Source organism: Geotrypetes seraphini, chromosome 9 (genome assembly GCF_902459505.1).
Source record: "Geotrypetes seraphini chromosome 9, aGeoSer1.1, whole genome shotgun sequence".
Taxonomy (NCBI): Eukaryota; Metazoa; Chordata; class Amphibia; order Gymnophiona; family Dermophiidae; genus Geotrypetes; species Geotrypetes seraphini.
The window spans coordinates 54,215,344-54,229,576 of record NC_047092.1 but is presented as its reverse complement, the minus strand read 5'-3'; the positions used below and the strand labels follow the sequence as shown (position 1 = coordinate 54,229,576).

The 14,233-nt window shown below is 41.6% G+C and overlaps 1 protein-coding gene across 31 annotated transcripts in view; it reads left to right on the top strand.

Moving 5' to 3' along the window:
• Nucleotides 1-14,233, top strand: part of FOXP2 (forkhead box P2) — a 979,918-nt gene that overhangs the window by 604,682 nt on the left and 361,003 nt on the right. For 2 of the 31 annotated variants that reach the window (XM_033957724.1, XM_033957735.1), the window contains exon 1: nt 11,217-12,076. The exons of the other annotated variants lie outside the window; for them this stretch is intronic. In XM_033957724.1, the coding sequence (XP_033813615.1) occupies nt 12,030-12,076 (47 nt within the window). In that variant the 5' untranslated portion in view covers nt 11,217-12,029. Of the gene's footprint in view, nt 1-11,216; nt 12,077-14,233 lie in introns of those variants that run through there. 31 annotated transcript variants of the gene reach the window in all.

Below are 14,233 nucleotides of genomic sequence, written 5' to 3'. Positions count from 1 at the left end.
ATTTTCCCTACTTTAGTCACCCTGAGCCACAGGCACCAGAAATATAGGCTCTATACCACCTAAAACACAGTATTTTAAACAAAACTGCAGGTTCTATCAGTGCTACCCTAAAACACAGGATTTATAACAGATTTTCCCTACTTTAGTCACCCTGAGCCACAGGCACCAGAAATATAGGCTCTATACCACCTAAAACACAGTATTTTAAACAAAACTGCAGGTTCTATCAGTGCTACCCTAAAACACAGGATTTATAACAGGATTTTCCCTACTTTAGTCACCCTGAGCCACAGGCACCAGAAATATAGGCTCTATACCACCTAAAACACAGTATTTTAAACAAAAATGCAGGAAGAGGAAATAAGATTTAACAGAGGAAAGAGAAGGATTTTTTTTGTGCTTTTTTATATTTTTTTTTAGTAAGAAACAGGGAGGAGAAGAGAAATTAAGCAGATATAATGCTGAAAACCAGTCAAAAGAGCAGAATATGAAATGCTGAGTAACTTAGCTTTTAGATGTTTACAGGGCAGCCTTGTTCACAGCAATGGGACTGATGAGTTACCGTAGATAATGTGATGTATGATACTGGCTGTTGTTTGCGGTGGGTTGAAATGGAGTTGTATTTTTTCAGACCAAAGATGAGTCTTACTGCAGTGTTTTGCATCAGTTGCATTTTGTGGGTAAGGGTGGCGTTGATTCCCAGATAGACGGAGTTGTAGTAATCCAGTTGGGATAGAATCATCATCTGGATAATGGTGGCAAAGTGATGCTGGTGGATGTATGGCCTGATGAGACTTAGTTGTTTCATGGTGAAGAGGGCTTTCTTTCGAAGATGGAATACTTGCGGCTCCATGGATAATGTGGAGTCTAGTATACAGCCTAGAATTTTGGAGGTTTTTGCCCGACTGGAGCGTGACACTTGTTGGTACTGTTTGTTGGGCATTGTAGAAATAGAGGAGTTTAGTTTTAGTTTTTGAGCAGTTGCCCATGCTTGGATTTTTTCTATATTATCAGAGATTTTCTTAGGAGCGTCAGTTTGGTTTCCTGCCACTGGTATGAGGAGTAAGATGTCATCCAAGTATGCTCTCATCTTCAAGTTGGATGTCTTTGAGTGAGCTCATAAACCGGTTGAAAAGAGTAAGTGATAGCGGTGATCCCTGCGGAACTCCACAGAAGGCCCTCCAGTTGTTGGAGTATACACTATCATTTTTGATGGTGCATTTTCTGTTCATGAGGAAGTCGGTGAAGCAGCACAATACCGTTTCTGTTATTACATTACATTAGTGATTTCTATTCCGCCATTACCTTGTGGTTCAAGGTGGATTACATATGAATTGTCAAGACATTTAGAAGTACATAAGGAGTAGTCTGGACATTTTCTAAGTTGCTAAGGATTGGAGAGTATTGCAGGTGAATCTTGAGGTAGATCTAGTTGCGTTAGTTTGGTTTTACGTATTTTTTGAATAGTAGGGTTTTTGTTTCTTTTTTGAAGGTTTTATAGTCTGTGGTTGAGATCAGTAGATTGGAGAGTTGATGGTACAGTTTTGCTGCTCGAGTGGCTAGGAGGTTGTCGTACAGCTTTTTTCATTTGACGTTTTTGGTTGGAGGGTGCGTGAATGTTGCGTGGGTTCTCCTGTGTCTGGTTGAGGTGGATTGATTTAGTTGGTTGTTCCAGTAGGCTGGGCTGTCTCCGTTTTGGGCTTTAAATGGTAGGCAGTAGAATTTGAAAAGTACTCTTCCTTGTATTGGGAGCCAGTGTGAGTCGTGGTATGCCTCTGTAATGTGTTCGTATTTCTTCAGCGAATAGATAAGACTTAGGGCTGTGTTTTGTACTGTGTGTAGTTGTTTTATCATGGTTGTTGGACAAGGGAGATATAGTATGTTGCAGTAGTCCATTAGACCTAGGACTAGGGATTGTATCATAAATTGGAACTGTTTTTTGTCGAAGAATTTTTGAACTTGCCTTAGGTTTCTCATGACTGCGAATGATTTTTTTTATTGTTTTGTTGATTTATGGCTCCATGGTGCATCCTCTGTCTATCAGCATTCCCAGGAGTTTTAGAGTGGGTTGGATGGGGTATGAGATTGAGTTTATTACTAGGTTTGTTACAGTTGGGGTTTTGCTATTTTCAAGGAGGCTGAAGTTTGTTTTGTCAGGATTTAGTTTGTTTGTGTTCTTTCATCCATGTTGCTACTTTATCAAGTGTATTGTGCCTGCCATGGAGGGCGCTGGTTGGCCAAAAGGAAGTAGAATGGTGATGTTGTCTGCATAGCTGTAGGAGGTAAGGCCTAGTTTGTCTAGGCAAGAGCTGAGGGAGATAGTGGTGATCATTGGAGTACACCGCAGGGATTAGACCATGGTTCTGATTTTTCTTTGTTTGTTTTAACTCTGTATATTCTGGATTGTAGAACTCCTTTACACCATGATAGTACCTTGCCAGTGATTCCTGTTGAGTCTAGTATTTGTAGGAGGATGTCATGGTCTACCAGGTCAAAAGCTGCGGAGAGATCTAGTTGAATAATCAGAATTGTCTAGCTGTGTCCATGAGTGATCCTAGTAGGGTCTCAGTGCTGTAGTTGGTTCTGAAGCCAGATTGTGTAGGGTGGACTAAGTTGTGGTTTTCTAGGTATAAGGTAAAGACTTTAGCTATGAGGCCTTTCATTAGCTTGACATAAAGTGGTATTGAAGCTATGGGTCTGTAGTTGGAGGGTTTATCTGTCAGCCCTTTAGGGTCTTTTAGGATCGGACTGATGACGATTTTGCTGAGGTCTTGTGGGAAGAGGCCATCTGTGAGTAAAGTTTGTATCCATTGCATAAGGAGGTCGCGAAATAGTGTACTGGAGGTTTTCAATAGGTATGGGCGACATTGGTTGAGGTCACAGGCTGTGTGGCTGTATTTATTATAGAGTTTGTTTAGGTCTGACCATTGTATAGGTGGGAAGTGGGACCAGGTTCTGTCTGCTGCAACTGATTCTTTCTCTGTGAGGGGTGTTGTGATCTCTTCTAGGGGCGTAGGTGTTCCATTGAAAGTGGACCTGATAGTTGCGATTTTGTTTTTGAAGAATGCCGCTAAGAGGGTGGCTGAGGGCGGGGGGGGGTGTTGTCATTGGTTAGGTAGGATTTGGTGTCTGTGAGTTCTTTTAGTTGGAAGAGCTTTTTTGTGTTTTGGGATTCTTCTATTTGCTTTGTGTAGTACACCTCTCCCTCGGTATTCACAGGGGTTAGGGGCAGAGCCGGACCGCGAAGTGTGAAAAATTGTGAATAACTTTGTACCGGCTCTGATCTACCCCCGGACCTTACCTGGTGGTCTCCGCCTCCGATCGCCTCCTTCCGTGCGTGTTTGCAGTGGCCAGTGCGGGTGCTTCGGTCTCCTCTTTCCCTGCTTCGGTGTCAGGCTGGGCAGAGTGAAGATCATTCCTCTCTGGGCTGGGCAGCCGTGCCGGCCCTACCTGGTGGTCTAACAGGCTTTCGGGGCAGGAGCGATCTTCCTACACTCCTGCCCCGTGCAGATCGCCAATAGGAAATGGCTGCCGTGAGCTTCCGTAGTCTCTTGAAACTATGACGGGAGCTCAAAGCAGCCATTTCCTATTGGCGATCTGCACAGGGCAGGAGCGTAGGAAGATCGCTCCTGCCATGAAAACCCGCTAGACCACCAGTTAAGGCCGGGATGCCGGGGGGAATGTGGGAGGGAGGCAGGGAAGGTCTGAAATGAAGCTTCCCCCCTCCTAAAAAAATTGCAAATAACCGAATTCATGGATGCTGAAACCACAGATTTGGAGGGGGAAGTGTATGTCTTTCTTTATTCTTTCAGTTTTTGTTTAGTTTTCTCCATGCTGTTTTTGTGGAATCATGACTCTTTTTTCTCCATTTTCTTTCTAGTTGTCTGCATTGTCTTTTGAGCAGGAGTAGTTCATTGTTGAACCATTTGTCTGATTTTCTATAGATTATGTTTTTTGTTTGTTCTGGGGCTAGCTCATCTAGGGTTGTTGAATTTAGATGGCTCCATTGTGAGATGAAGTCTTTGGGGTTATAGTCTTGGATTATGGCACCTGTTTTAGTCCAGAATATGGTGGGGTTGATATATTCACACGAGTTCTGGGCTATTTTGTTCTTTTAGCCACGTTTCTGTGATGAGAGACAGCTCTATGTTATTGGTTGTGATTAGCTCATTTAAGAGGAGTAGTTTGTTTGCTACTGACCTTGCGTTAACATACATGCAAGGGATCGGGGAGATAGTTTTGTTGTTTGGTTTGGTGTGTTGATGACTGATGGGCTTTAGAGTGATGTTTGCTTTGATAAGAAGTTTTTTCTTTTGTTTGTTGTCTTTATTGTTCTTATTGCATTTGTTCCAAAGAATGGGTATGATGTTCTGGTGGTGTCCATGTTGAGTTGTTGGTGTGTTCATTTGGTGTGAGGGTTTGAATTGTTGTTGTTGAGTGGAGTGCAATGAGGTGGTGGTGCTGCATGTAGAAAGCGCACAGTGGGTAGCAGCAATGCAGGTGATATATAGAAGTGGTAGGATTAGTGTGATTGGGGGTTCTCATTATGTGATCTGAGTGTAGGCTGGCCTGGTGGACTTTTATTTTGGTGTGTGTTACCGTGGTCAGTTGTCGCCCTTCAGTCGCCGCACAAAGGAGCACACTAAAGTATCACCTTTGGCGTGCGCCTTAGGTGATACACCACTAGGTGCACCTCCCTAAATGGTGGCATTTAGCGCCGCAAGGGATGTTGGGAGGCGGGGCTCGTCTCCCACACCGGCCCAACTTCCTCCCCCTGTGGCAGAAGGCTGTGGCTTGAATGGTGAGGCAGCTCCCGATCGTAATGGAGCTGCCCTGAAGAAGCAGAGCAAGATTCAAAGTTTGGCGCTTAGCACCACAAGGGACGTCGGGAGGCGGAGCTCGTCTCCCATGCCAACCCAACGTCCTCCCCCTGTGGCAGAGGGCTGCAGCTTGAACAGTGGGCAGCTCCCAATCGCAGTGGAGCTTCCCTGAAGAAGCAGAGCAAGATTCAAAGTTTGGCGCTCATGAATATGTTTCATTCAGACCACCAGGTATTGCATTTCTTTGTTGCATTGTTTACATTTTGCATGCATGCCTGCCTTATCCATTGGAAGAGGAACTTAATTAAAATATTCCCAAACTGAGTCTCTTTTATGACCTGCTGCTATTATAAGTTTTCTCCTCCAAGGAGAGAATTAATATGATAAACCTCAAGCTATACACACAAAGATCCCAAGACTTGTGAAGTATTTTTGCTCAAAAGGTTTCACTTTCATTTATACTGCTTGCGCTTCCTTCCTCAAACTTAGATCCTTGTGCAGGTATACTTAAGAGGTAAGGAGTTGATTCTGTGTACATCAAACTGCAAAGGAACAATAAAGCTAAGGTCTTTTTCTCAATTGTGTATATTTTATAACATTTTTGCTGTGAAGAAGCATGTTATCTCTGCAGAGAGAAATTCACAGTTTTGAGAAATGCAAAACCAAGCATCTGTGATAATATCTTCTAGATAGAAAAATTGTCAGGAACATTATGAATGGATTAATGGAATTCATTTACAAAAAAAAACAAAATTAAACATTGCATGAATATACAGCTTCATGCTACATAATTAAAAAACTTATCCTTATTTCATGATGAATAACTTTTGGACTTTAATGTATCTTAAAAAGAAATCTATCTTTAGATTGATTTTTTTTTTCCCTCTAAATATGCATTTTATTGTTTAAAAATCTGATTTTTTTTTTTTACATGTTTTTAAATCACTGAATTTTATCCACCCTGGTCCTAATTCACATTTGGAACTTAGCAATGCATTATTTCTTACTAGGCCACTATGTTGCAAATTTTTTAAGTTGTGGCACACTAATCTTGGGGTTGCAGCAGGAAGGTATCCAGAAATGTGTGGACATTGACATGATGATATCAGGCACATGTGTGACGTTATCACGTTGATGTCTGAGCATGCGCAGATGTCCTCCTGCAGCCCTGAGCCTCCTATTACCGCCATTGGATGCTACAGAAGGAGAGGTGAGTAGAAGGAGCAGAGGCGTTGGCAAGGAGGAGAGGCGCAGGCGCCAGCTGATTGACTACATGAAATGCCTCTCGCCACGAGAGACACATCCTGTAAGCAGTCAACCAGTGCCGGCGCCTCTCCTCCTCGCCGGCATCTTGCGGCACACCTGGAATCTGCCGGGGCACACAGTTTGTGATTCACTGCACTAGACCATAAGAAGTATGACACTGTCTCATGCCCTTTGGATGTACTCACAAAAATTCTGTTATTTCCCCCTTATGGCAGGACTTACCTCTCTTTCTCTCAGACTTCAAAATGGTATTTCACAGCTTGCTCCTGGACAAGATTGTATTGATAGGATGCCTCACTGCACTGTATATTCAGTCTGTGATTGTAGCAGAAGGCTTTCTCAGCAGTGAAGCTGGAATGGACACAGCACTTCTCAAGAACTAGTATTAGCTGTGGCGAAGATACTACTCAGTACAGCTAATACATATGAGTTCTAGTTCATGAGTACTGAGTAAGAAGCACTCAGCCTGTTTTCTGGAACTTCATATTGGCTGGTAAAATAACACCTATCAGAGAAAAATATATCTCTCCTTCCTGAGAGTCTCTCCTCTGTTTCTGCTTCCTCCCTGCCTTTTCTTATGCTGCAAGAGTGCATGATATAGAGGACATTGTATCATGCATAGAACAGTTCTCTGATTGGATGAGCTGGGCACACAAAGACTTGCTGGTATTGGAGGGCCATGGTTAATTAGGACTACTGAGCTAACTAGATGTGGATAGTATCAGTATAGTCCAGGATGGCTGTTTTGCAAAAAAAATATACCCTTCCCCCCTTTTTTTACAAAACTGTAGCATGTTTTTTTACCGCCAGCTGCGGTAGTAACAGCTCTAATGCTCATAGGAATTATATGAGCATCAGGGTTGTTACCGCTGCAGGCAGCACTAAAAACTGTATTACGGTTTTGTAAAAGGGGGGGGAGGATATTGAGAACTCTGGCCTTGCAGATGGCTCACCTTATTAGAGGTGCTACTGCTGTATCCCTAATGAGGGTTACCTCATGCCACATAATTAAATCTCACTCTGTAGGTTTCTCAACCAAGAGAAACAGATGTTCCTAGGAATGTCAGTCTGGGCAGTGCACAAAGGATGTCTTCAAGTAGCCATGACAAGATGCTTATGTTGTAGTCAAAGTTTGGTTCATAAACCTCAGGCTAATGCAGGCCTTATGCATACAAACATGTATGATCAGTATAAACTCCTACAGTCTCTAGAATTATAAATAATATTCTAAATGAGGCTTCACCAGATTCTTATACAAGGGCATCATTGCATCCTTTTTCCTACTGATTATTCCTCTATGCACCTAAGCATCTTCTAGTTTTTGCTGTCACATTTTCTACCTGTTTGATCACCTTAAGATCACATACAATCACACCAAAGTCCTGCTCTTCTTTCATGCACAAAAGTTCTTCACCCTCTAAGCTACCATTCCCTTAGGTTTTTGCATCCCAAATTAATTACCCTAATTTTTGTAACATTAACTTTTAACTGCTCAAATTGTGCACTATTCTTCCTTCTATTATTCACACCATCAAGGGTGTCTACCCTATTGCAGATTTTGGTATTGTGTGAAAGAGGCAAACCTTACTAGACAGCTCTTCAGCAATATCACTTTAAAAAATGTTTTTAAAAACAGTCCTGAGAACTGAACCATGCGACACACTACTGGTAGCTACCCTTTCTTCAGAGTGAGCCTCATTTAGCACTACCCTCTGTTACCTTCCATTCAATCAGTTCCTAACCCAGTTTGTCACTTTGGGGCCCATACCGAGGGCACTCATTTCATTTGATGCCTGTGTGGAATGATATCAAAGGCTTTGATAAAATATAAATACACCATATCTAGTGTATTCCCTTTATCCAATTCTCTGGTCACCCAGTCAAAGACATTGATCAGATTTGTTTGACAAGTCCTGCTTCTAGTGAAACCATGTTGCCTCAGGTCCTGTAATCCACTGGATTACAGAAACCTCACTATTCTTTGCTTTAAAAGTGTTTCCATTAATTTACTTATCACAGAAGTTAGACTTATTGACTTGTAGTTCCCTACCTCTTCCTTACTTCTGCTTTTGTGAATAGGGACCACATTCACCTTTATCCAGTCTTCTGGTATTACTCCCGAATCTAGAGAAACATTGAATAGGTCAGCCAGCAGACCCACCAGAACTTCTCTAAGTTCCTTCAGTACCCCCGGATGTTTGCTATCTGGCCCCATCACTTTGTGCATGTTTAGTTTAGCTAGCTCTTCACAAACATTATCCTCTGAAAATTGTTCAGGATCTACCACTTCTCCATCCCGATTTACATTTTCCTTCTGTAGTCCTTCTCCCAGCCCTTCTGCTGTAAACACAACATAAATCAGCTTCTACATATTCCTTTCCTTTACCTTGTAGTCTCACTTGCCATTTTTGTACTTCCTCCTATAACTAACATATATTTAAAAAATTGCTTTGTCCCCCCTGTTTTACCATGTCAGCTATTTTTTTATTCCAGTTGCATCTTTACTTTCCTGACTACTCTACCAACTTCTCTTAACTTTTCCAGATATTTTTGCCAGTCTGCAATCTATAGGCTAACCTCATTTTTCTTACTTTTCCAACTACTAGTTTTGAGAACTAAATTGACTTTCTTTTCCTCTTACTTTTACAATTCTTAGTTTTCTTACAAAATGGTTTGTTGTGCTTACAATAGCTGCTTTCAATTATGCCCACTACTTTTCTACTACTTCCAGTACTTAGGATGCACAGCGATGTTGCAAGTGAATGGTCAAGTTTAATTATAAAACCTATATATCACTGTGCCTATTAGTGAGACAAACATAAAATGGAACCTAGTGATGTCTGTGAATAAACAGAGCTAAAAACTGACAATAGTATATACCTGGAGGGGTAAGTGTTAAAAAAAAACAAAAACCTTCTCTCTAGGACTAGCATTTAGAGTGAACTGTAAAATAGTCTTAACCTGAAACCAAACGGTATCAGGACAAATAAAAATGTATAAATCAAAATCATTAATGTAATATAGGGTCTACTTACAGGCGTGCAGCAATTATTCCAGAGTTTCTGTGTAAAATAGTCAAACTTCATAGCAGCAGGTTTGTCTCTTTTGTGAAGGTCAAAGGTTACCAGTCTATTAAAACCTTCTAAAGATATAATTTATAGTCAATCTAATATAAAGCTTCACATAAGATCATAAGTCGACTATCTGATGGATGTCAGAGTTTGAATAATCCGGTATTGTTCCAACAGTAAATAAAGTTATAATTTTGAAAAGTATAACATTCAGGCCAAGTAACCACTTCAAACATTGTGATTTCTATGATAAAAATGCTTCTTTGCCTGAGTTTTATATCAGTAAAGAATGATAATGGCAATTCTAATGTTGGTGTTTTTTATCAGTTAGATGCCATTTTTATTTCATTAAAAACAGTTACTATCTTATTTTACAAAAAACAGCCAATGTTTTATATTGAAAGTATTTGAGTAGGAATTTGTTTATCATCCCAGTAAGGCGCAGCGCCAAGTGAAAGCTGCATCCATTAATAAAAAGATTTTGGTAAAGGAGTTTACATGTCAGCATTAAGCAATAGATTAATTAAATTTTTTCTCTCATTATGTATAGGATAATGCGAGCAATGGGAGATGCAGTCATATTGTGACATTGAAATAAGCAGTCAATTTAAGTGACCCCCAGAAGAAGCCTTGCGGCGAAACGGGTCCCGTAGGGATGTGACTGCACTAAGATAAGTTATCAGTTCTTTAAGAAGAGTTTTTCATTCCATAAGTTTTGGGGCACTCGAGATATTGCTGAGACTATTGTATTTTCAAAATATGAGCTTTTTATTGCTGCATAACTAAAGTGCTTGAGTTGACATAATCACATTGACACACAGAAGTTAGTGATATGTGAGTTATTAACATAGACACTTATTTTTGAAGTCAGTTCACATACACTTAATCGCAAGAGAGGTTTTTTGAAGGATCGATGATAGAGGACTGGAACCTGTCAGACTCGGATTTATTCCTTGATCAATACAGTTCCGAGCAGGTTTCTGAGATCCTTTTTCCTCTCTTTTAAACATTTAAACAGAAGATTTTTATTATCTCCTTTTCCAAAAGTTAAAACGATATGAACTGTCCCAAGGCATTCCAAAACGAAAGAACCTTAGGACAAGACCAAAATTGATGGCCCAAAGATGCACAAGAGTGCAAACATTTGAGACATCAAGGAGACTGACTTATTGTCATCCGATAAGCTTATCTGATAATTATGCTGGAGTTCCCAATGTGTAACATTAGATGTCAATTTAAGAGCCATCTTCAAAGCTCTTTGCAGTTGTTGCGCAGATAATGGGCTCTATAGATAATCTGACCAAAGTCTAACCAAAACATTAAATTAGCCCCTAAAGTTTTTCTATTTTTTATTTTTGAAAAGTGTTTATTTTTTTCCATTTTTGGCATGAATTTGATCTTTTTTTTTCTAAGCTTGATTTATGCCTCAAAATCCCACGATTTCATTGAAAATTGATTGGGATGGACTTCTCAGCTCATCTGTTGACTACATGTGTGGATTGCACCAGATTGACACCGGAACAACATTTGTGTACTACATGTTGCAGCACGTTGGGGGAGGGTAAGGGAGCTTCGGGCTTCACTTCTTCCGGGTCCTCCAGGGCTGCGAAACCAGTGAATGGCCATGTCCCCGCAGTTAAGGGAGGGAATGCACACGGTCACCAATCGCACGCAGCCCCCTCCCTCCTTCCTACTTATACGAATCTATCTATCTCCCTCCGTCCCCCTTACTTTCATGGTGCGTTTTAAGGTTTGAGACTTGTTGAAAGCCGCTGGAGGGTATGTGCAGTCGCGTGCGTGTGTGGGCAGAAGCTTCTCCTCTGACGCAACTTTCGGTTGCATCAGAGAAGCTTCCACACACGCACGCGACTGCACGAACACTCCGGCAGCTTTCGACAAGCTACTCAAACCTTAAAACGCACCGTGAAAGTAAGAGGGAGGGAGATGCAAGGACCGCACGAGGTATGCCAAAGAGCAGTGAGGTGGCGAGAGGAAAGGGTGGATGCTACGGGGATGGGGCGGTGAAGGGGACGGCAGGAACGGGGATGGGGCAGTGAAAGGGATGGCAGGGACGGGGCGTTGAAGGTGACGGTGTTCCAGTGACAGAGCATTGATAGGTTCAGATTTTTTCCCCGTGTCATTCTCTAATGCCTATCACTAGCTAGTGATGGAAGGTGTGGATTATGTGGCAGATGCCCTTTATGATCTCATTAGAGTTCTCAGTAAGGTCTCGGCTTACGCTGTGTTGGCACGCCAGTTTCTTTGGATCTGTATTTGGGCTGGAACTACCTCTAAGGCCACTTTTCAACACACTTCCTTTCAAGGGTCATCTTCCTTTTGGGAAAGATCTGGATGACTTCATAGTCAGTGTTGCTGATCACTGCCCTAAGTCTATCCCTATGAACAAGCCTCACCGGATTTCAGGAGGGGACCATAGTACTTTTCATATCTCCCACAAATTTTCTCAGGGATCTTAAGGCTCTTCCTTCCAGAGATATTTCAAGGGATATCAATGGCATTATAACAATTCCAATTCCAGATGTCCTCAGGCATCCAGTTCCTGTGCTGTTGCCCCGCAAAAGCCCCAATGACGCTAGAAGTCAGTTGGAGCTTCTTCATATCAGGGGCTGACTGTCTCCATTTTACCAGGAGTGGGCTCGAATATCTTTGGATCAATGGATGTTGGACATCATATGGGAGGGGCACAAGCTATAATTATTTTGCCTCTGATCTCTTTTTAGATTCTCCGGTAGGTCGGCCAGAGAAAGAGTCAAGAATTTGTGCTACCCTGCAGAATCTCTTGAATATCTGAGTATTAGAGCCCATTCCAGACGTTGAGTCGGGCTTAGGCTATTACTCCTTATACTTCATCATGCCACAGAAAGGCTCAGAGGACTGGAAACCCATTCTGGATCTCAAGTAGGTCAATGGTTTATAGCAGATTCCTCATTTTCACGTGGAAATCTTGTACACAGTCATAGCTGATGTCTCTCCCCAGGAATTTCTAGTGTCCTTGGATTTCATGGAGGCTTACCTCCATATTTCAATCTACCCAGAGCATCACAGGTTTCTCCATTTTCATGTTCTGCAATAGCATTTCTAGTTTGCAGCTCTGCCCTTTGGACTTATGACAGCATTCCATGCTTTCACCAAGGTGATGGTAGTTGTAGCAGTCTTTCTCTGCAGGCAGGGTGTCCAGGTCTATCCTTACTTAAACAACTGGATGTTTTTCTTCTGAACCTTCAGAAACAAATCCAAGATCTCCTGGATCTTCCATAGCAGCCTCCCTGGAGGCTGTTCCCTAAACCAAAGTGCACATGCCTTCTGCAGGAGTCCATCCTCTTTTTGTGGTCTCTGCAGCATCATTCCCTTAAGATGCCACTCCCCTGGATGCAACCAGTTTGCAGCAGTCTGTGCTGGTAGCTTCAAGGGAAGGCTTTACACCAGGCAAGCTTCTTCAGATCACGGGTGGATCCCTCTCATATCGGATGCCAGCCTATTGGACTGGGGTGCTTACTGTGGGAACCCACTCCATTCAGGGGCAGTGGACTCCATGTCAGAAGCATTGGTCAATCGATTGTCTGGAGCTTTGGGTTATTCAGCTGGTGTTACTCTCCTGCCCACTCTGGAAGGGAAAAAGGTGAGTTTTCTCAGACAGCACTACTATACAGGGTAAAATGCAATGATATCAAATCAGAACCATGGACAAATCCCTGCGGAGTTCCACAAGGATCACCTCTCTCACCTATGCTCTTCAACCTCTTTATCTCCTCCCTAGGAGCCACTTTAGATACCCTAGATGTCACATCTTTCAGCTATGCTGATGACATCACCATAATCCTCCCATTCGACCCATCAGAGACAACCACCACAACAAAGCTAGAAACAACCTTAGACACAGTAGAAAAATGGATGATGGATCACAAACTAAAACTAAATTCTGAAAAAACAAAATTCCTTTTGCTCGAAAAAGCCCAAACTCCTACCATCACTGAACTGAAAATCAAAAATACCAAATACCCAATACAACCCGAACTAAAACTCCTAGGAGTTACGATAGACAGATGTTGCACAATGCAGCCCCAGATCAACAAAACAACCCAGAAAGCTTTTCTAACCATGAGAAATCTCCGTAAAATCAGAAAATTCTTTGACCAAGCACAATTTAGACTAATCGTCCAATCCCTAGTCTTAGGTCTGCTGGATTATTGCAACTCCCTATATCTTCCTTGTCCAGCCACTATGATAAAACAACTCCAGACCATACAAAACACTGCCCTCAGATTGATCTGCTCACTCAAAAAATATGATCACATAACAACTGCCTTCTTAGACTCTCACTGGCTACCCATACAAGCACGAATCCAATTCAAATTCTACTGCCTGATATTCAAAGCATTACACGGCTCTTCCCCCCTCCTATCTAAATAACCGCTTAAACCAAATCTCCACATCAAGACACAGAAGAACCTCGAACCCTTTCGCCTTCCCCCCACTCAAAGGCACACAACGCAAGAAAATGTTTGACAACCTTCTAGCAACACAAGCAACAAAAATCAACCATTCCATCTCCAATCTTATGACAATATCAGACAACTTCAAAACATTCAGAAAAGAAATCAAAACCCTGCTTTTCAAAAAATTAATCCAAATATCTTAACCCCTCCTCTTTTACCTCCAGAAGATTCACCTACCTTCAAATAACCTTCCCCCAAATTACCCACCTTAACACCTTCCAATTAAACAAATACCATAAATAGATTGTAACCTACCCTCTCTAACTGAATTCCACATGTATTTTTCATACAGTTCTTCACTGTCAGTTTAATTTCCATCCTATAAATTCACATAGAATTTTTCTTTTTTCAACCATCTTTATTTTCTCTTCTTTATTAATTTCCAGGTACTTTAGTTAGATTGTGAGCCTTCGGGACAGTAAGGGAATTTTTTAAGTACCTTCTTACTTCTCATTTATAATCTTAATGTATATTTTCTTCAAACCGCTTAGAACCTAACGGATGTAGCGGTATATAAGAAATAAATTACATTACATTACATTACTATGGTGGCATATGT